The following is a 22,655-nucleotide window of genomic DNA, read 5'->3' on the forward strand; positions in this document are numbered from 1 at the left end:
CGAGACCCTGTCTCAAAAAATAAAAATGAAAAAGAAAAGAAAAAGAAAACGGAAGTGACATTGGTGTCAAATGGTGTTGAGACAACTGATCAGGTCATCCATAGGCAAAAAAAGTAAAAGAATAGAGAATCTCAACCTACTTTATTTCTACCTTATATGTACTACAATTAACTCGAAGGGGACCGTAGATGTTAATATAAAACACAAGGGTTTAAAAACTGTAGAAGAAAAATATGAGAAATCTCAGGACCTTGAGTTAGGCAGTCATTTTTAGATATAACACCAAAGCAGGATTCATTTTTTTTCAAATAGGTAAACTGTACTTCATCCAAATTAAAAATTTTTGCTCTTTGAAAAACACTGAAAAGACAGGGTACAGACTGTGAGAAATATTTGCAAACCAAAAAATATTTGTATCTAACAAAGGACTTGAATCCAGAATATATAAAGGACTCAACAGTAAGAAAACAAAAAATCCAATTTTTTTAAATGCTCAGAACGTTTTTGAACAAACACGTCACCAAAGAAGATCTGTAAATGATAAATAACACATGAAAAGATGTTCAATGTCATTAGCTATTAGAGAAATGAAAATTAAAACCACAATGAGATGCCGACACACCTATCTGAATGGCTGAAATGAAGGGGGAGAAACGACAATACCAGATGCTGATGAGAATGTGGACAAGTGGAATGCCATTGCTGGTGGAAGTGAAAATGGCATAGTTCTGGCATGTGCTGCGTTTTATGCAGCACGAGGGTTTAAAGACCTAAGAGGGAACAGTGGGGGATAAAGAAAGACACACAGACAAACACATAGAAAGCTGGGCCAGGGGGTCTGAAAAGCTGTTGATGTTAGTCTTTTCAGCCCTGACCTGCCTTAGAGTACTTTATTTTATATGCTTACAAAGCATATAGCAGAGGGAGGTTGCAGTTACTTAGAACAGCCTGTGATTATAATTCTTACACTTCAGTTAACATACTTTAGCTAACAACTATTTTGCAGCAAGGTTAGTGAGAGCTGGTTATCTTTTTCTAGGCCTCTCTGTTTTTCTCTGAGACATACACATTTTCCTACTATGGTTTTACTTTGCTGGAGTTTACCCAAAGGTCACAGCTGCCTTGCTGCTGATGCTCCCAGAGCGGGTGGGCTACTCTGGCTCTCTATACATAGTTACTCTCAAAAACAGTCTGGCAGCTTTTTGTAAAAGTTACACATAACACTTACTATATGACCCAGTGATCTCACTCCTAGGTATTTACACTAGAGAAATGAAAACTTATGCTTACACAAATACTTATACATGAATGTCTATAGCAGCTATATTTGTAATAATCAAAATCTGGGGGAAAAAACACCTTAACGTTCTTCAATTGGTGAATGGATCAATAAATGATGGTACATCCATAAACTGGAATAATTTCAACAATAAAAAGGGAGGAGTTATTGACACATACAAAACTATGAATGAACTTCAGAGGCATTTCACTGAGTAACAGAAGCCAGTCTCAAAAGATCATTTATGTGCCATTCTCAGGAAGGCAAAACTACAGAGACAGAAAACAGACCAGTGGTTGCTAGTGTGGGAGATGTTGGTTACAAAGAAGCGTCATGAGGGAATTTTTGGGTGATGCAATTGTTGTGCATTTTGATTATTTATAGTTATACAAATTTATACAAATATTTGTTTGTTTTTCTGAGACAGAGTCTCTCTTTGTCTCCCAGGCTGAAGTGCAGTGGTACAATCTTGGCTCACTGCAGCCTCCACCTCCCGGGTTCAAGCAATTCTCCTGCCTCAGCCTCCTGAGTAAATGGGATTATAGGCACCCACCACCACATTTGGCTAATTTTTGTATTTTTAGTAGAGACGGGGCTTCACCATGTTGGCCAAGCTGGTCTTGAACTCCTGACCTCAAATGATACACCTGCCTCACCTCCCACAGTGCTGGGATTACAGGCATGAGCCATAGCACCTGGCCACATACAAAGTGTTAAAAATTCATAGAATTGTGTACCAAAAAGGAAAGTTAATTGTACAGTGTATTAATCTAAAAGTGAAAGTAAAATAAAAGGATACTATATCAAGTTTTCAATGTAGAAATAAGAATACACTTGGATAATCTTGTCTATTACCAATGTGTCTTTTGTAGGCTAATATTGCAAATTAACCAAATGACAATTTCCAGTCCTAAAGTATATGTTCCTTAATTACTACAGCCATTAATACAACTAGTTACACTCACAGTCAGAGTTCTTTCAGTGCCAATTTTAAATTCTGGTTTGCCAATATAACAAACTACTTGCCCACCAATACCAGTGCAATAAACTAGATGTGCCCCAATGTGACACAAAGAGAAACTCTCATCACTGTCGAGTCTAGGTGTTGTGTATGATTGCCAACAAGACCAACAAGATGACCAATTGGTATAATGACCTCAATCATTTATCTTCCAGAAATGTACAAGGTACATACTAAACCCAGACCTTGTGAGATAAGAAGGTAAAGAAATGCTGAACCTTATCCTCCAAGAAGTCACAGTCCAGAAAGAAAAGAGAATAGTTCAGTGGGAATCTTCTGAACAGTTTAAGAATCATGGTCCATTGTATTAATTAAGAACCAAGAACTTTAGAGCAATGCTATCATCTTGTTCTGCAACATGAGATGATGAACAGGATGTTGGGTCTCTTCTGTTGGTTTCCTCGTGCCATGGTACAGTATTAAATGAAGGTGGGAAAAATAGGTGGAAAATCCTCAGTGTGGGCTTTGAAATCTAGGCAGATAAATAGTTACACTAACAGCATGGTCTCTGGAATCAGACAGGCTAGGTCCGAATCCTGCCTCTACCCTTCTTAGACATAATTTTTTTGGACAGGATATATTTAATCTCTGTCTCAGATCCTCATCTGTAAATGAGTTACTATAATAATACTTTTCTTACAGGGGAAGGATTATTATCAAAGTCTTCCAACTTGTGCCTGGCACCTAGTACCTGCTTAATAAGCCTTATTTATTATCAGAGAGTTCATAGGGCAAAGTCAATATTTAATGTCTCTGAGGCCAATTAGCTTCTTCCACATCCCAGATTATATTCTGGACAATGATCTTCTTTTTATAAATGCATACTATTGGCCATAAGGTCAAAATGAGAAAATAAGCAAAACCCCAAGTCCCATAAGTAATGGGTAAACAATTTAGTTCCCAAATACAAAGAGCAGCTATGTGTATATTCTCTAAAGAGACCTGTCCAAAATGAGTACTCCTAATTAAAATATTTTGTGTGTATGTGAAGAAAAGATGTGTGCAGTGATCAGGTTCTCCCTGTCCATTGGTTATGCTCCAGCTTGTCCTACTCAATAAAAACGAGCTTACCTTATCAGCGACATCCACCCTGGCCTTGTGTTTAAGCAAGAAATCCACTGCAGATAAATGATTTCTCCCCACCGCAAAATGCAGGGCTGTGCGGTTCATCTGTGGAAGCATAATTTGTGTTTTTAGTCATCTGATCATTATTTACCCTTTTTAGGTTTCCTGTTTCCTGAATGGCCATACTCTTCTATCAAGTGTTTCTATTTTGATAGTTTGGCTCCACTCTTTACCTTTGAAAGTTATGAGAAGTGTGTCCAGCGGAATTCTGCCTTCATTATGAGATAACATCAGAGAATTTGCCAATCCACTGAAGGACACACCTCAAGCTGAAATTCTTGTTTCAGCTTAAATATATTATATTGTAACATTATATTGTAGCACTATAAGGGGTTTTGCCTAGAAAGTAAAAGTTGCATTCCCTCCTAGTGCAATCATTAATAATGGTAAAAGTTTCTGCTTAGAATATATTAATAATGCATAGCAAAAATTTACCTAGAGGTTCAATCCATTCATGTTTGTTCTTCTGTAAGTGTTTGAACTATAAATTTTACTGAAGCAAATAAATTCCTTTTAAAAGGAAGAAGGAAGGGAGGAAGGAATAAAAGGAGCAAGGAAAGGAGGAAGGAAAGAAAGAGAAAGGCAGAGAAAGAAAGCTATGACTATCTTTTGCTCCAAAGGAAAGTCAACATGGTGCTCCTGGGATGCCCATAGACAGTCTAATCCATTTCCAAAATGGAAGTTTTGCTTGGAAGTGATATGTGTCACATTTCTCATATTCTAGACACTGTTTTTTTCTCCCAAAGAAGATGTCTGGGCATGGCTTTACTATTCTTTGTTCCACATAAGCAATTTTAAAAAATGAGAACTGTTTAAATATTTGATTTTTTTTGGTAGCGTCAACCTAAATAGTAAGAGAGACTTTCAAAAGGAAAGATATTTATTTGGGAATAAAGCATTGCAACAGAAATATGCATATTATAGCAAACTATGTGTGTATTTAGAAAAGTAAAAGAAGACAAAGCTTTTTAAAGGAAAAAAATGAGGAGGATTACATAATTGTTTTGAAATAATTATCCTTTGCTACAAAGTTCAACAACCAGCTGACGCCAGTCTGAGATTAGAAAGGCAGTTGCTGGGCAGACGTCCTTGCAGAAGTATTTTTTGTGCAAGGCTGTGATGACCTTTGTGCAAGGTTGTGGGTTTGTAGTCTTTTGTGATAGTTTTGTTATCAAGTATACAAGCATGAGAACCCTGTCTTCATGGCCTTCCCCAGTTCTGTTTGTCAAGGTTTTCTTAATATTGGTGACCTCATTTTGATTCTGAAAACTTTCACAGTAGCTAACCCAGTGATAAAATAAGTTTCGCCAAACATGAGCTATGGCTGGGCATGGCGGCTCATGCCTGTAATCCCAGCACTTTGGGAGGCCAAGGTGGGCAGATCACCTGAGGTCAGGAGTTCGAGACCAGCCTGGCCAACATGGTGAAACCCTGTAACTAGTATAAATACAAAAATTAGCCATGCATGGTGGTGCACATCTGTAATCCCAGTCACTAGGGAGGCTGAGGCAGGAGAATTGCTTGAACACGGGAGCTGGAGGTTGCAGGGAGCCAAGATTGCACAACAGCACTCCAGCCTGGCAACACATCAAGACTCAGTCTCAAAAAACAACAAAATACAAAAAACAAAAAAACCCATAAGTTATATGGCTCCACTATGTCAACTTTGGGTTTATAAGCCCCACTATTATTTGTGAATAAGGATGTAAGCCAAAATTGCACCCAAAATAATTCAGTAAAATTATTTATATTTTTTAAATCTCCATCATCACAGATTTTAAGGAACTCTACAAGTATCCATGTCAACAATTTGGTGTAAACAGTAAACAGATATCATTAGAAAGTATAATACAATTCATTAGTTTATAATAATTTGCCACACTGTAAGTTAAAGTGTATTAGATTGTACTATCTCTCTAAGTATTTTAATCAACTTTTAAAAATGTTTAAAATAACAGAAAGCTATATATGAAGAAATGTTAAATGGTTTAAATAATATACTGGAGAATCTATTTCCTGCTACTTGGAAAAGTGATTTTTGCTTCACTTACTCCCACAATTAACCTTCCATGGTCACAATAATCTTCAAAGATATCTATCCATAAAAAATTTTAAAACTATGCAAATATTCCCATCAAAGAGACTTACTTATTTCTTTTCTTTTCCCTCCTTTGCATTTTTCCTCTTTTTGCTCTTCCTTGCTTTCTTGATTTGTTTTTTTTCTTTTTGTCCCTAAAATTGTTATGCTACAAAATTTTGTTGTTTTCCTATTCTAAGATATCTATGGAACATGAACACTATATACACCCATAACACATCACACACACGCATTATACACACAGAAATAGCAGTCCCCACACTCATCCCCACACATAAGCACAAACCACCCCCCACATGCACAACATTCTTCCACTGCACATGCTACATGATTTCAGATACTGCAGCTTCAGTTTCTAGGACCTTACTTCCTGGGACAGACATAGGTTTTGTGGAACCGGAGTTTAGACAATTTAGTAATCCTCTTTGAAGCCAGAGTCAGAAAGCTTAACTAATTGCAGTTAAATGCCCTACCTTTTTCAGATTTTACAAAGTTATACAGTCATAGGAACATGTTACTAGAGTCCTCTCAGTGCCTTACAAGGGGACTGTGCAAGCAAGGGCCCTGAAGCTTCCGCTTCATTTACCATTAAATCCACCTCTGCCACACCCACCTCAAACCACTCCACAAATTGTCCTAAGCAATTGACACAGCCTTCAACCTTCACTTTGATATACCTGGCCTCAAAGGACTATCAGAAAATCCTCACAAAAGGAAGTAGCAGAGAATCCAAATTTATGGCAGTGGACTTTCCTTCTGCTAAAACCCAGGCACTTAAAGAACAAGTAAGAGCCAGGTTTTAGATAAGGTCTCATTGCCCAAGAGGTAGATGCACTACATTTCAAAACCAGTACAATGAAAATCCACACATGCCTTTAGATTTTAAATTTGGAGAAACAGAACCACAAAGGACATCATTGGCAAGAAAACAACCCAGATTATATAGCAAAAAATGTTCTGCCTTTCCAGAATGTGTGAGGCCAAACTGAACCACAGGCGACAATCCAGGACCAAGTCCAGGCCTGTAACCCTGACAGCTGGCTTTACCGCCCACCCACAGACTTTGCATAGATATGCATGAAGATTCTGTGCACTCCCCCTCTTGTAAGAGAAATTAAAACACCCAGAGCCTCTTCCACTGTTTGACTCCACTTTTTAGCTTAAACACCCTGGAAGAGCTCCCTTATCTCAGCCAGCACCATGATTTTTATTTTTGTTATTATTTCAGGTGTCCCATATAACCCAAGCCATCACTGGAGTAGTTACTTGCCATATTTATGACTTCTACTCACATTGTTCACAGCATTAATGTTAACCTTCTTTTCAAACAGCTTCTCCATAAGATCCAAATTATTGCTTTTAGCAGCATTCTGAAAGCTTCTTTCATTTGGCAGTACTGAAAGCAAGCAAGCAAGCATGACTGAGGGAATTGAAGGAGGCCAAAGAGAAAGCATATTTCATAGGGCAAACCTTGTAACAACAGCCTTGAAATGAAACAACAGCCTTGAGTCTTTCACATTTTGCTATTTCATTTAGGACACGGGAACTTTGCTTCAGTTTCTTATAAAACTGTAGTATCAAGATTCCACTTTATCCTCATGCTGCAAGGGTTTCCACACCCTTAAAAATGTTCCTGGCCCCAAACACAACATTATTCATGAGGACCACCCTGAAGTCAGCATTGTGGTATCTGGCCTAGAAGGTCAGAAGGTGGCCATAGACTTCCCAGGGGGCATTGTTTGTAAAAAGCCTTGTACAAGATTAGACAGGGAGGGGTCCAAATGCTCCATCCAAAGATAAAACTGTTGTCTTCTGAACTCCATACAGACATCAGGCCTGCATGAACAAAATTGCAAAATGCAGCCCGTCATACATACAGACACAAAGGTAAATGGGATGAGAATGTTTTATTCTCATTTATATAAAAAGACATAAAAGTAGATTCACATCTACTATAAACATCACATTTCACACACATATACACATTCAGATGATAGGCTTTATTAACTATCATAGAGAAGATTATAGGATTTGAGTTTTTTGTTATGTAGGGGAGTAGAGGGCTCTCAGAGGACTGCCCAGCATCAGGGGATAATACCAGAATTGAGGTTAAGTAGGAGTCAACTACAGACCATCTCCAAAGAGAAAGGCTCATAAGAGAGGTTTTTGTAGATGTGTTGCTGAGTAGTTTCCCAAGGGTTTTTTTAAATGATACCATCATGACATTCAATGTTCCCCAAATTTTTGCTGAAGCAAAGACCTTTCAGAACACTGCCAAGTCCAATCAAAGCCCAAGGAGTATCTTCTTGGGAAATATTGTCATGGGCTGAATTGTGTTTCTCCAAAATTTTTATGTTGAAGTCCTAATCCCAAGTCAGAGGGGAGACCCTTCCCCTGCTTGTTTCTGCTCACGCTGCATATGAACTAGCAAATCAATGAAGCCAAAGATTGTAAGGTCAGTTGTCCAGCCAATGGACAATGACATAGTTTCACCTCAGTTTCTCCTTTAGCATTGTAAGCCTATAAAAGGGGAAAGAAGCTGCTTCTCAGGGAGCATGGTAAATGAGGCTGTAGCCCCCCACCCCCGCAGCTCCCAGCCAAATAAAAAGCCACTTCCTTCTCCAGTTGGGTGTTCAAAAGGTTTGTGTCTCACCTTTCCTGCTTCATGAGTACCTCAGAATGTTGCCTATATTTGGAGATAAAGCCTTTAAAGAGGTAATCAAGGTAAAATGAGGCGATATGAGGGGGCTTCAATCTGATATGATTGGCGTCCCTATAAGAAGAGAGATTAGGACACACACACACACACACAGATACAGGGAAGACTGGGTGAAAGTAGGGAGAAGGTGGCTATCTACAAGCCAAGGAGAGAGGCCTAAGAAGAAACCAAGTTTCCCAACATCTTGATCTTGGACTTACAGCCTCCACAACTGTGAGAAAATAAGTGTCTGTGGTTTGAGCCATCCAGTCTGCCGTACTTTGTCATGACCGTCTGAGCAGACTCATATAGATTCATATGTTCATTCTTTCTATTACTTGGTTCTTTTCCTTCCTTCCTTCCCCCACTCTTGTCACTATTCTAGGTGACTTTGACCTCCTCATAGATGATTAATCCAACACCTTTGCCTCTTAGTTTCCTGACTCTGTCACCTGTAATCATCTTCCCCAGATCTGACCTCAGCCATCCAATTTCAGAGGCACATTCCTGAACTAATTATCACTCAAACTGTACTACCTCTGAAATCTTGACTTCCAGAATCCTGTTCTTTGACCACAACTTCTCAGCCATTTAGCTCAGCTGCTCTAGTTCTCCAAGTCTAGAAATTCTGCAACCTTATTAAGTCCTCCAATACACAGTTCTAACCCCTTTTCATATTCTTCATCCCTATATCCTTATTTCTCTCCTTACCATGTTTAGAGTCCATGGTGCCAGTCTGTTTTTGCTGCTATAACAAAATACCTGACTCTGAGTAATTTAACAAGAACAGAGATTTACTTCACACATTCAGACCATACCACATGGTCCATCTATGAAATCACTTCTATGCAAACACTTACCTCCCTCACCAATCTTTTCCTCCATTAGACTAGTTGGTCAGGATCCTAATTCTGAGACCAAATCCAACTGCTACTTGCTTTATTTCTGTATCTGAACAGCTAAATGGTACTGGAGAAAAACCACACAGCCATGGTGTGGTAGACATTGCTAGTGTTCATCAATATCTGCTTCTTCTCTTCTACCTGGTCACATGGGTTAGCCCATATCCCAGCCTGGATACAGCTAGATGAGATGTATCCAATGGACTAAAAGCAGAAGTGATGGCATGTCACTTTGAGGCTGAGTCAGTGAAAAGCCTGTCACCCTCCAGGTCTCTTTTTCTTGTCTTAACCCTGGAAGTCATGTGTATAAATGAAAGGGGTCACAAGATAGTGGTACCTCCATCAACTTCGTATTGGGAGACAGTTCTCCCTGGGTCTGTCACATTTCTTCACATCTTCTAAGCAAAAGCATTGACTGGCTTTCTTTACTATCTTTTCAAGGATGTTTTTATAGTGAAAAGCCTTTGAAAATAGAGATAATATCTTCCTCTGGAGCAAAGGGCAGGTCTGCTTGCAGCCTTTCAAGAAAGCAATGATAAGCATGCTTACTGACTATTACAAAAGTTTTGGTTTCCGTAAGCGCAGGATTTTTCTGTAGCACAACCCACTGTGTATGCACGTGTCATTTGGCATTCTTTACATCTCCCTGTAGGAATTGGGGCTTGGAGAACTGACACAAATGCTAATACTCTGGTTACTGCTACTGCTGTGAGTAATGAAATCCATCATCTCTAATCCAAAAGTGTCTTCTGCCAGCATCTCTATCTCCTAGTAAGCTAACTTGTGATATTACAAGTAGGATAAAATCTCAGTCCCTTGTGATCCTTGACACCTGGGTTCCTGAGAGACTAAGAAGATGAGAGACCCTCTCCAACCTATTTTGGACATGCCATATAAGCAAGAAATAGATTTTTCTTTTAAATGTAGAGATGGAGGGTCTCATTATATTGCCCAGGCTGGTCTTGAACTCCTGGCCTCAAGTGATCCTCCCACCTGGGCCTCCCCAAAGTGCTGGGATTACAGGTGTAAACCACCACATCCGGGCAGAAATAGATTGTTTTTAATGTTCAGTCACTGAGACGTAAGAGTCATTTATTGCTGCAGGAAAAGCTTACTTTGTCCTGACTGATACACATGCTTACAGGTCTCTTAAATTCTTCCTGACTAATCTCAGCACTGCTAGCTAGCCTCTGCATTTCCCTAGTCTTCCCTTCTTCAGCATGTCACATCCTTTCCTTTCTCCTCAAATATCTGAATTTACTAATCTACCTAATTTACTTCCTCCCACTACCATCACCTAATTCTCAGTTAATACCGTTGCCTCATAGTGAAAACAGAAGTAATAGGACACAAATCCCCACATCTTCCCACCTAGGCGAGTCAACCAACCTACCTTCATTTATACAGACAGGATGAAGCAGGACACAAATCCCCACATCTTCCCACCTAGGCGAGTCAACCAACCTACCTTCATTTATACAGACAGGATGAAGCATCCCTGTGCCTAGGAAAGGCCAACCTCTACACCTGGGCTCTGGATTCCTTTCCCTCTTATCTTTTCAAGTGTTTCATATGTCAATCTCCTGGAAATTATCTCTTCTTTCCTCTAGATCACCTAATCTATCTCCAGTAGATAACTCCCCTCAAAAAATATGGAGCTGCCATAATCCCATAAGTGTAAAAAACCCTCCCTTGACCCCAGCTTCCTTTCAACTGCTGCTGCATTTTTCAACTTTCCATTATCCCAAACTTAAGTATTCTATAATTGTTGTCTCCATTTCTTCATCTCACAGTCTTGTCTCAACCCATGCTAATCAGACATCTTTCTCACTCCTCCACTAAAACTGCTCTCGTTGAGGTCACTCCGTCTTGCCAAAACCCACTCATCACGCCTCTGTCACATGCATTGAGCTCTTGGCAATTGGGACGCAAAGGAACACACTCCTTGTCACATGTTCTTCTCTAGTGGTCTCGTAAACCACTTGTTGCTTTACAGTCTTTTTTACTGGCTCTTTTTCCTTTGCTTGACCTCCAAATATTAGAATGCCCTAGGTTTTATATAAAACAAATAACCTGATGATGTAGGCACGATTCCCTTCATACAAATGAGGAAACTGCGATTTTCAAAATTTACACCACTTGCTCATGTTTATAAGTGATAGAACTGTCCCAGGCAGCCTGAGTCCAACCACATCACCCTGTCTCATAGCCTTCACAGCACTATTACCTTAAATTATCTTATTCATTTATTTCCGTACTTATCTTATTGTCTATTTCCCCTCCACCACAACAGAATGTTCCACCAGAACAGGGGTTGTCTTTTTCTCTCCATCCCTACATCTAGAACATGCCTATCAAATAGTTAAGCCCTTGAAAATATTCCTAGAACGACTGAATGAACATTATAATTGAGGAATTGGTGTACAGTTTCCAAGCCTGGTTTAGGAAATAAGGCCATCCCAGCTCTCAGACTTGGATGGTGTGCCCCGTCTAGAGACTTGAGTCCTGGGAAGGTTGAGGTGGCAGAATCATCTGAGCCTGAGGAGGTCTGTGATTGCACTACTGCATTCCAGCCTGTGCAACACAGCAAGACCCTGCTGGGGAAGGGTGGCGGGGTGGAGGGAGTGGGGAGAGAAAGAGTCTTGAATCACTTTCAACTTTTGAACTGTTTAACAGCTGCCTCAGTTTATTCTATACATTATTCCCAGGGCATAGATGATCCACTCCATGCTTTAAGAACTTAAGTGCAGAAAAGTTAAGTGACTTATTTAAAGTCAGACAATAAATCGGCGCAAAGTCACGATATAGGAGATAAGAGCATGGAAACTCTTATCTGCAAAAGGACTTAATCATTATTTTTAAAAGCCTCCTCCTTAATTCGGAAGAATAATACTGTCCTTCAACCCACAGTACATGGTGGGGGTGGATTCCAAAGCTGAAAACCAGCCAACCGGGAATGCAGCGGTGGAGGCCGGGACTCAGGGTCCCAGGGCGGAGTCGCCGCGTCAGTTTTTCCCTCCCGCAGCTACCGGAGGTGCTGCACTGGGTACCTTCCCAAGTCCCTTCGAACCAGCCCGCCCAGCAACCTGATTTTCTGAGACCTCGTCCCGGGACTCACGGAGCTCGTGCCCGGCAACTGCCGGGTCCTCCTCTCCAAGCCCCTCCCGCTTCGGGAGGCGGGACAGACCCCTCCAAGGCAGGGCGGCCGCGCCCCTCAGGTCTTCCCTGAGCCCTTTGGCGGCCGCAGCCGCTGCGAGCAGCAGTCCCCTCGCCGTGGCCCCGTGGCCCTGGGCGCGGCCGGCGGCGTCCATGGTCGCCTCCGCGGACCTGTTGCACAGGTCAAGATCCAGACTCAGACCCAGATCCAGGGCGCGGGGCTGGACGCAGGCAGGTGAGCCCGGCCGAAGCACAGGACCGAGTCCACTCTTGTGATTCGCTGGGTAATAAGCCCCTGGTTCCCTGCCCTTGCTTGGGCCGGCCTGGGAGAATCCGCCCTCAGGTGTGGCGTGCTAAGGTTTGGTTCTCCAGGAAATAAAACATCCTGAGAAATTTACAAGCTCCAATAAACTCCCAGCTCTCCTCTACCACTTCTTTCCACAATTTTGAGAAATGTCAAGGTTGAATTTATAACCAACACTATTGGAACTTCAATATTAAATCATTTCTAAATGGGCTTCCAACATTTTCTTTCGACTAAATTTCTCATTTGAAGACCATGCAATTATAATCTTGCCTGGCGGATTCTTTCGAAAAGTGAAATAATACAGAAGCAAGTGAAATTCTGACCCCTCCCCCAAATAAACTTCAAGAAAGATAATCAGGTTTTCACTTATTTTGTATGCTTACAAATTTACAAAAGAGGCATCATTTTAATGTAAATTACCTAATATGAATGTTAATTTCAAACTTGGCAGTGTTTTTCTTCAAATTATTGTGCACCACATTTGAGGCATTAAATTCAAAACAATGTTTCCTTATCTTTTTTTTTTTTTTTTTAAGAAAGTAGTGGGAGAGATCTCAGGTGGGCAGGTTACAGCACCATGCCAGGAAAGGAGACCTGCCGATTGGGCCACTCAGTAGTTAGGTGAAGAAGCCAAGTCAAGGGCTTCCAATTTTTTCAGGTTGGAGAGGATCAACTTTGTGAGGGCACCTTGACGTGATCACATTCTCAGAAACAAACCCATGATAGGCAAACTCACATGATGCCAAATTATAATCCAAAAGCAATCCTTTTGTGAATTTACCATAAGAATCATTTCTTTCTAGTGATATTTATGTATGTAACCCAGCGTACCACTTTCAAATCAGTAACTATTAGGATATGATTAGAGCACAGGATGGTGAAAACTCCCAGAACACTTCCCAGTACTTTTTTTTAAGAAAGAAAGAAAGAAAAAAAAAAGGAGTGAAGGAGAGGAAGAAAGGAAGAAAAAGAGGGAGAGAGAATGGGAACGTAGGTTTATTCTAAAAATGGGTATTAATAATGGCCGATCAATATTTTGTGTATTTAAATACACCATGTTTCCTTATCAATGAAAAAACAAACATGACAAAATATTATTTATTGTATCAGAACATCACCTGTAACCTCAAACTTTCCCTTTTTAAAAAAGTGAAATAGGCCCAATGTTTGTAATAGGGATATGATAAAAACAATAGCAGATAGGTTGAATTGAGTATTATGTGGCAATATCAGACAATGTACTAATATGGAAAGTATAATATGTAAATGGAAGAACAGGGTACAAATTATGTGTTTGTGTAGCATGTTCACAACTAAAATTCTAAAAATCAGAGGAAAATACCCACACAAAAGAAGGAATAATAGTGAAAACAGCACCAGACCAATGGAAAGCATACAGTTAAGTACAGAAAGATCTCCCAGTCTGGGCAACAAAGTGAGACACCCACCCTCCGAAACCCACTACAAAAAATACAAAAGTTAGCCAGGCATGGTGGTGCATGCCTGTAGTCCCAGCTACTCAGGAGGCTGAGGTGAAAAGGATGGCTTCAGCCTGGGAGGCAGAGGTTGCAATGAGCCAAGATTGTGCCACTGCGCACCAGTCTGGGTGACAGAGCCAGACTCTATTTCAAAAAAAAAAAAAAGAAAAAAAAAAGATCTGATTGGGTTATCCAAGTTTGAAATTGTTTTCAAACTCTAAACCAAAAATTCATTTTTAAAAAAATTCTCTTATCAATGACAGGAGAAAATGCACCATCATTTTATGTTACATAGCTTTATAATATGATGTGGTACTTAACTTATTCTAACAGATGAGATGAAAACCCCAAAGCAGTGCATTATGTGAAACTTAGCCATAGCTCGACTTAATTTCCCTGAGAGCTTTGGCTAGATGAGAAGCTGTGAAGTATACTGTGGGAGATAGTTTCTTTTTCACTCTGTTTCTAATATCAGGTTAGTTCTCAAGTAGAAGATTAATTCTAAATATGCTAAAACATGAAAGCTTGCTCACATGATCTGGCCCTACTCATCTCTCTGATCTTGGGCCCTACAATTCTCCATCCTTCATCCAGTGTTTCCTGGTTGAAGCCATCCAGCTTCTATTTCCCTTTGCCTAGAACCTCTCTCCCCCACCTTCACTTCTGAATTTTTTGAATCGTTTGATCTTTCGTATCATTAACATTTCAGGTTAAATGTCACTTCCTCAGAGGAGCCTTCCCAGATCATCCTATTCTAAAAGTCTCCCTTACCTTCATGTCCCATACCCTTACGCTGCTCTTTCCTTTGTAGCACTTACCACTGAAATGTCTGTTTAGTGTCTGTTTCCCCAACTAGAATGTAAAATTCATGAAAACAGTGATTTTTAAAAGTTTGTTGGCCAAGCGTGATGGCTCAGGCTTGTTAGCCCAGCAATTTGAGAGGCCAAGGTGGGAGGATGGCTTGAGGATGGGGAGTTCAAGACCAACTTGGGCAACATAGTGAGACTCCCATCTCCACAAAAAAATTTAAAAATTAGCTAGGGGTGGTGGTGCACACCTGTCGTCTTAGCTACTTGGGAAGCTGAGATGGAAGGATGGCCTGAGCCAAGGAGGTCAAGGCTGCAGTGAGCTCTGATCATCATGTCACTGCACTCCAACCTTGGTGACAGAGCAAGACTCTGTCTTTAAAAAAAAAAAAAAAAAGCTTCTTATTGCATCTCCAGTGGCTAAAACAGTACCAGACTTGCAATAAGTATTTGTCAAATAAATATGGAATGCAATTTAGCCATGTGAACAGTAACTTGTCTTCAAGTCCTGAAAGCTTTAGTTTCTCCCCTAAAGGAAGGTCTAAACAAATACCTTCAATTCTAAAGTAAACCTTTAAATTCATGTCCTGTTCAAGGATCCCATATTTTTAAAAAACATCTTCCTAGATTTTTCTCTAGATTCCCACTTTGTATATTCACTGATTATAGCCCTCCCTATATTGAATGCAAACTGTTCCTGGACTGGCTCTCCATTTTTTGAGGACAAACATGTCTTAATAATCTCTTTATGTCCTATATCAACTAGGATTTAACTATAATTAATAGGAAAACCCAAATAACTATGGCTTAAACAAAGTTTTTGTTTCTTGTGAAAGTCTGAAAGTGTGCAGGCCAGTGCTGATAAAACGTCTCTGTTTTACAAAGCCCGCAGGAATCAGCCCCTGCAGCCCTCTACTCCACCATCCACATGTGCAACCCTTATGCTCAGGTATAAATGGCAGCTTCTGCTTCCAGGCAGCAGGATGGAACGGAGAAATAGAAAGAAGAGGCAAAGAGGCATTAAATTCAAAACAATGTTTCCTTATCAATGAAAAAACAAACATGAGGAAATATTATTTATTATAACAGAAAACCACCCTTAACCTCAAAGTTTCCTTTACAGCTGCCAGAAAGGAAGGTTCCCAGAAGCAACCACACATAGTACTTCTGTTTTTTTTTTTGAGATAAGGTTTCGCTTTGTCACCCAGGCTGGAGTGCAGTGGCGCAATCTTAGCTCACTGCAAACTCCACCTCCCCTGTTCAAGTGATTTTCTTGCCTCAGCCTCCTGAGTAGCTGGGATCACAGGTGTGTGTCACTATGCCCAGCAACTTTTTGTATTTTAGTAGACAGGGTTTTGCCTTCTTGGCCAGGCTGGTCTTGAACTCCTGACCTCAGATGATCCACTGCCTCAGGCTTCCAGTGCTGAGATTACAGGCATGAGTCACCACACCTGGCCAGTACTTCCTTTTATATCCCATTAGTCGAAACTCAGTCACATGGCTAACCCTAGCTGGGAGGGTGTGAGCTGGAAGGATGGGAGATACATTGTGGTCATCAATTCTGTAACACCCACTTTTCACATTATCACATCTCTTTAATTGAGATTCTAAATTGTCTGCCTGAATTGAAGTTGAGTTCTGCCAGAAAGGATTTGCATATGCTTCTGCCAGTCACTAGGGACAATACTTTAATTACATTTTCTGCTTGAGCTCTTTAGGATCATACCATTTGTATGAATTCAGATTACAAGCCTACATGTGTAATGGCTTGTGGTTTAAAAGTTCCTCCTTCCAACCAGTGCCAAGGTTGAGCATGCCAAGTTGCTTTGCTCCCTCTTTCTTCTTTATTCTTGCTCTTAAGGTAGAAGCCTTGGTGTCCCATATTTATGCAGTGGTAACCTATTAGACTCCCTATCTTAGGTATTATTTCTTAGTGCTTTATAAAATAAAGAATTGACGAAATACAGTAGTCTATTCTGGGTGATCATGTGCCTAGCTAAAATTCTAATAATATAACAGAAAAGTAGAATGTTGAAGGACAACCAGGATCTCTGCCCAGAATTGCTAGCAAAAAACAAAAAACCTTGGCGCATCTCACGCTTGTGACAGTTTCAGAGATCACATTTGAAGTTTAGCATATTCTAGGAGAGAAAAAGCTTTTGAACCTTCATAAAAGAAAACTAGATTTGATTCCAGAACTGACCCACCTTTTATTCCCCCTTTTTGTCTCTAATTTAGGGAATCTCTCTCTGCCTCTCTCCACATACACCCAACAACATGAGTGATATTAGGAAAGTATTGTCTATAAAAATGCACGAGACGATCTAGAGCAGGGAAAGAAACTAGCGAAAGTTAAGCTATGAGTTAGAAGGCCAGATACTAGACAACTGTTAAGAACCTGATAAAAGAAATGGAAAGAAGTGTTTTCAAGAGGTCCTACAAGAGTAGACAGAACTCAATGATAGGTATGTGGTTAGCAGAGGTAGTATGTGTGTGTGTGTGTATAGAGGAATGAGTTTGAAATCATAATACACTTTAGAGACTGAAGTTAGAAGAAAAGGGTTAGTACCATTTGTCTCTCAATTATCTTTTATCTCCCTGAGCATTCTGTAGACAGCAGCAGTTACAAAATAAGAGTGTCACAATTACCTCATATTAGTAAGGGGAACAGTTCAATATTATGGTTTGCTTAATAAATGGAATCATGTTTCCAATACTCACCATAATGTCATTTGAGTTTTTCTTGAGTTAATTCAGCTATGTATTACAAAGCAAGTGATTTCCTTAATTATACAATGAAAGAACAGTTAGTTTTTGCTCCAGGGGAATAAACATCACCTCTCTGTGAAGTTTACTAAAATCCTACCAACACAAAGTGTGTTCAAATATATTGCTGCTTTTCAAGACGGAACATTACTTCAAAGAAAATTCAGTACCAGGGCCAGGAGTGGTGGCTCGCACCTGTAATCCCAAAGCTTTGGGAGGCTGAGGAAGAGGACTGCTTGAAGCCAGAAGTTCAAGAACAATCTAGGCCACATAGGAAGATCCTATCTCAACAACAACAAAAAAATACAAAAAAATTAGCTGGGCATCGGGGCAACAGCCTGTAGTCCCAGCTACTCGGGAGGCTGAGATGAGAGGACCGTGTCAGCCCAAGAGTTCCAGGCTGCAGTGAGTTATAACCATGACACTGCATTCCAGCCTGGATGACAGCAAGACCTTTTCTCTAAAATCAACAGTTCAGCACCAGCTACACCAGGTATGATTTTTTTTAATGGAATATTTCCTCAAAAAATAGTTTTTTGTTTTTTTTTCAAAAAATTGTTTGTTTTTTTTTTAGCCCCAGGTGAATAGTCATATTTTAAGCCTTCTTCCAGATACTTCCAAGCCACTCCAAAAGGACACAGTATAATAATAAAACATGTATAAAGCTAGGCATTATCACAGTCTTTGGCATGCTTTTATCCTAGCTGTGCTGGCAGCTGATTAGATGATGCCAAACTAGACGGAGGGCGGATCTGCCTCTTGAGCCCACTGATTCAAATGTTAATCTCCTTTGGCAACACCCTCACAGACACACCCAGGAACAATCTTCTGCATCCTTTAATCCAATCAAGTTGACACTCATATTAACCATCACAAGTAGTAACAAAACAATTGGTCAAACTGTCAACAGCTGTCTTTGGAAAGTAGACCAAATGCTGATTGAGGTTGTAGGATTAGGGGAAATTTTAGGAGAAAAACTAAAACTTTTGCATGGGATGGTTCTTTCTTGCTGTGTTCAGCAAGGTACTAGAAGAGAGACATGTATTTTTTTTTCTCGATTGAAACTAGCTAGCCTGCAGAGATGGAGGAAAATATCATCTTAATGAAAGCAGTTTTTGCCCTTTTTTTTATAACGATAAAGGTCATATATAAACAAGAATACGTAAAATATATATGTATAAAGAGTATTTTAAAAGTAAACATCCATGCACTCACCACCCAAGACAAGAAATGGAACACTGCCAGCATCCCAGAATCACCAGGTGCTACTCCCCAGTCAAATTACCTTACCTCTCCACAGAGGAAATCATTATTCTGGTTCTGAGGACAGCAAAACACTTGGTTTTCTTTATCGTTTTATCTCATATACATAATGCTTAAAACAACGTAGTTGTTCAGTTTTTACTGTTTTAAACTTAATACAAGTGGAATTATGTTAATGGCATCCTTCTTTAAGTTGCTTCTTTTGCTCCACAATGTCTGTGATACTCATCTATGTTGTGATTAGTTATTTCCTTCATTTTCACCGCTGTGTAGAATTCTATTGTTTTAATATAAATGCCACAGTAGAATTTAACCATTCTACCATTGCTGAATATTTGCTTCACTTCCAACTTTTGGCTATTGCAGTGCTACTATGAACATTAAGAAAAAATTTTGGGGGCATCTTCCTTCCTAGGAAGAACCTTCTTGTACATGCTTCCCAGGGTACATTTTCAGTGGTGTTCCCAAGGCATTGTAGTAGTTAGGGTCCTAGCAGGAAAAAAAAATAACTGTAATGAAAGATAACCTGCAAAGATGTATACCTCAGAGTGCAATTGCTGGGCTTTGGGCATGTTTATCTTTAAATTTATTAAAGGACAAAGTTTTCCACAGCGATTGTTTTCAACGTAAGAGTTGACATCATCAACAAAACTTAGTATCATTAGATCATTTCATTTTTGTAAATATGGTAAGGATGTAATGATACCTCCTTGTAGTTTTATTTTTTACTTCCCAAATATTAATATGGCTGGGAATATTTTCCTGTTTCTTGGTCATTTGGATTTCCTTTCACTTGAAATGCCAATATAAAGTCTTTTGTCCAAATTTCTATTGATTGTCTTTTTCTTACTGATTCACAGGAATCATTTATATATTCTGGATACTAGTTTTTCACCAGTTACATATATTGCAAATATGGTAGTTCTTTATGATTAGGTTTATATTAGGTTCACCAAGTAGGTAAGATTATGCATGCTTATTACCAGTCCTCGTAGTTTTGCTGTTATTTTCTTGAAATGCCCCAAATCAAAGTTATATTAAAAAGAAAATGGACTGGATATACTAGACAAAATAGGTAGTAAAGAATGTGATGAAAATTCTGGGCAGAGAAAGCACAAGTGAAGGTGTAAGAGGGAGGAAGAGTAGAAAAGTAAGAAAAGCATCTCACATCAATTAAAGTTCTAAATTTTATTTCAAATGATTATGAAATATTACTAAATGATGACATCGACTAAATAAATCCTTAAATGAAAATAATTTAGCATTTATTCTAATACTGAAAATAAAAATAAACTTAAGGCAAGACAGAAAAGAACTGAATATGGTACTATTTACCTTTCAGTACATTAAATCAGTGTTCACTGAACTTAAATTTGTACAGAACTTACATAAGTAAATCACATGATCAAAAACCATAACACTACAACTTTGTATTTTTCATAGTGCATAACAACATCAGTCATGGGATTGAATTGGCATGCTAACAGGCATTAAGCTTACTTTAAACAATCTAGTAATTAAAAGTCAAGTTATCACTTTGCCAAAGTCTGCACATTCTTAATTAAGCTATTCCTAAAATATTATAATATATAAAATATGTATTTATGTTATATAAATATATATTTAGATAATAAGCTAAAATATGAAAAGCAAGGGGAGAGAAAACAAAAATATAAGAGAACAGAAGACTTAGTTCCTTAAAGAAGTAACAGAAAATGGCTTCCAATTTCATGTTGCAATTAAATAATAACTATTATTATTATTATTATTTTTGAGACAGAGTCTTACTCTGTCATCCAGGCTAGAGTGCAGTGGCAAGATCTTGGCTGACTGCAGCCTGGATCTCCCAGTTTCAAATGGTTCTCCTGCCTCAGCCATCTGAGTAGCTGGGATTAGGCAGGTGCCACCAAGCCTGGCTAATTTTTTTTTTTTTTTTTTTTTAATATTTTTAGTAGAGACAGGGTCTTACCATGTTGGCCAGGCTGGTCTGGAACTCCTGACCTGTCAAGTAATCTGCCTGCCTTCCCCTCCCAAAGTGCTGGGATTACAGGTATGAGCCACCGTGCAAGGCCTAAATAATAATTTTTTGAGAAGAACTCATTGATAGCACAAAAGTATGTTGAGAAACTACTTAAGCTAACTACTATTAAGCTGTCTTCTTTCACAGCTATTAACAAAAATGTTGATAGTAATGTAACTAAGATACTTAATGTGTCTTAATATATATTAATCTTTTGAATTACACATTTTCTCTTGAAGACTATAATAAAATGACTATACAATTCATTCTTCTTTATAGATTTGTAGAAAGTACCAACATAACTGACAAGAAATGAAATACTGCCATTTAAAAGTCCTGTATTAAAATAAAACTACTTTGAATCATCTTGGACTAAATATTTTAAAAAGTGATTCAAGTGTTTATTCATAACAGAATTTTAAATAAGAAAAGCCAAATTAAAAATTATATTTGAAGCAAAAACGATTTTAACACAGATAATACTATGATGTTATTTTTCCTGAAGGTAAGAAAACCACTTATGCTAGTTATGTTAATACTCTTCATAGAACTTAAGATAAATTTTAATTATGAATGCTCATGAGGTATCTAAAGATATTAGGATCAATGCCAACAAAGTAGTTAAGTGCTAAAAAATCCTTAGGATACTATAGGTTTGCATGAATCTTTGAGAGCCCTTACAAATCTGTTCTTATAGTCAGTATAAAAATAATTTTAAAAATCATCTTCTGATCTAATTCCTAATTTCCTTTTTAAAAATTATCTCTTAACAGGATTAATTTCCAATTGATGTATAACAGAAGTAAATTCTCATGGTTATAAAAAAGATATAAAGAATTAGTACATATTCCAAATTCTTAGAAAAGTAAACATCATCTGAGGAAGGATTATTGCACTTGCCTCACTAAATAAATCTGCAAACTTAAACGGGAAGAACAAATTCATTGATTATAAAATAAGAAGTTTCAATTAAAAATTAATGATCAAATGTTCAATGTTTACTTAAAAAATGTATCAAGGGTATGTTTGGGATTGTTTGGTTTTATTTTCTTTGATGTTGAGTACTTTGTCATCAATCCTGGCCTAGAATGAAAAAGAATACACAATTAAAATACAGAAAGAGATTCTAGAAAATAATTCATTTTTAATATTGTTACTTAATAATTTATAAAATAATTGAATTTTCATATTGTAGCCAGCTTTATTAAAGCTCAAATTAGCCATACCTTTTTGTTCTTGTTACAGTCTTCTGTACTCCACTTGAGCTACCTTTAGAGGAAAGAAAAGTCAAAAAATTCCATAATGAATAACATAAAATAATTTAAAAGTTGTATAAAAATTTAATAAGTTAAAACTCATTGATTAAAGATAATAGCTTCATTGGTAGTATATAGTTCATATGTAAACACACCAAAAACTATAATTTCTTTGTAATTTACTAGTTTTATTAGCATTACACTTAATTTTATTGGTGAAATTTGGGTAGACTCAACATTACCAAAAAACAAGTTGAAGAGGCTTTCTTATTATGCAACTATAGTTAATTTACCACTATGCCTTCACAGAAGTTCTCTGAAGGAATTTCTTTTTTGATTAGATCACTCAACTCCTTAAACCTTTGAGTTCATTCTGTAGTAAATCAAGATCAAACCAAAGTTTTCCCAAGATTCACAATCTATAGGCTTGAGGTAATTCTAAACTATGGCAGGATAACTAACATTTTCCTAAATAGCAGC

General features: G+C 38.4%; 2 protein-coding genes across 16 annotated transcripts in view; both read right to left on the reverse strand.

The window, feature by feature from the left end:
- The window catches only part of ANKDD1B (ankyrin repeat and death domain containing 1B), a 61,063-nt gene extending 48,524 nt beyond the window's left edge, over nt 1-12,539 (reverse strand). For 3 of the 4 annotated variants that reach the window (XM_054252174.2, XM_054252172.2, XM_008991920.6), the window contains exons 1-3: nt 12,242-12,539; nt 6,816-6,919; nt 3,372-3,470 (exon numbers count right to left, since the gene is read on the reverse strand). In XM_054252174.2, coding sequence (XP_054108149.1) covers nt 3,372-3,470; nt 6,816-6,919; nt 12,242-12,434 — 396 coding nt within the window. In that variant the 5' untranslated portion in view covers nt 12,435-12,539. The remainder of the gene's footprint in view (nt 1-3,371; nt 3,471-6,815; nt 6,920-12,241) is intronic. The other variant, XM_054252173.2, reaches the window with a different exon arrangement.
- Nucleotides 12,540-20,819: 8,280 nt separating this feature from the next.
- POLK (DNA polymerase kappa) overlaps nt 20,820-22,655 on the reverse strand; it is an 88,295-nt gene continuing 86,459 nt past the window's right edge. For all 12 annotated transcript variants that reach the window (XM_008991922.6, XM_035291384.3, XM_078365329.1 and 9 more), the window contains 2 exons: nt 22,146-22,188; nt 20,820-22,002 (listed from right to left, as the gene is read on the reverse strand). In XM_008991922.6, coding sequence (XP_008990170.2) covers nt 21,918-22,002; nt 22,146-22,188 — 128 coding nt within the window. In that variant the 3' untranslated portion in view covers nt 20,820-21,917. The remainder of the gene's footprint in view (nt 22,003-22,145; nt 22,189-22,655) is intronic.

This window comes from Callithrix jacchus, chromosome 2 (genome assembly GCF_049354715.1).
Source record: "Callithrix jacchus isolate 240 chromosome 2, calJac240_pri, whole genome shotgun sequence".
Taxonomy (NCBI): domain Eukaryota; kingdom Metazoa; phylum Chordata; class Mammalia; order Primates; family Cebidae; genus Callithrix; species Callithrix jacchus.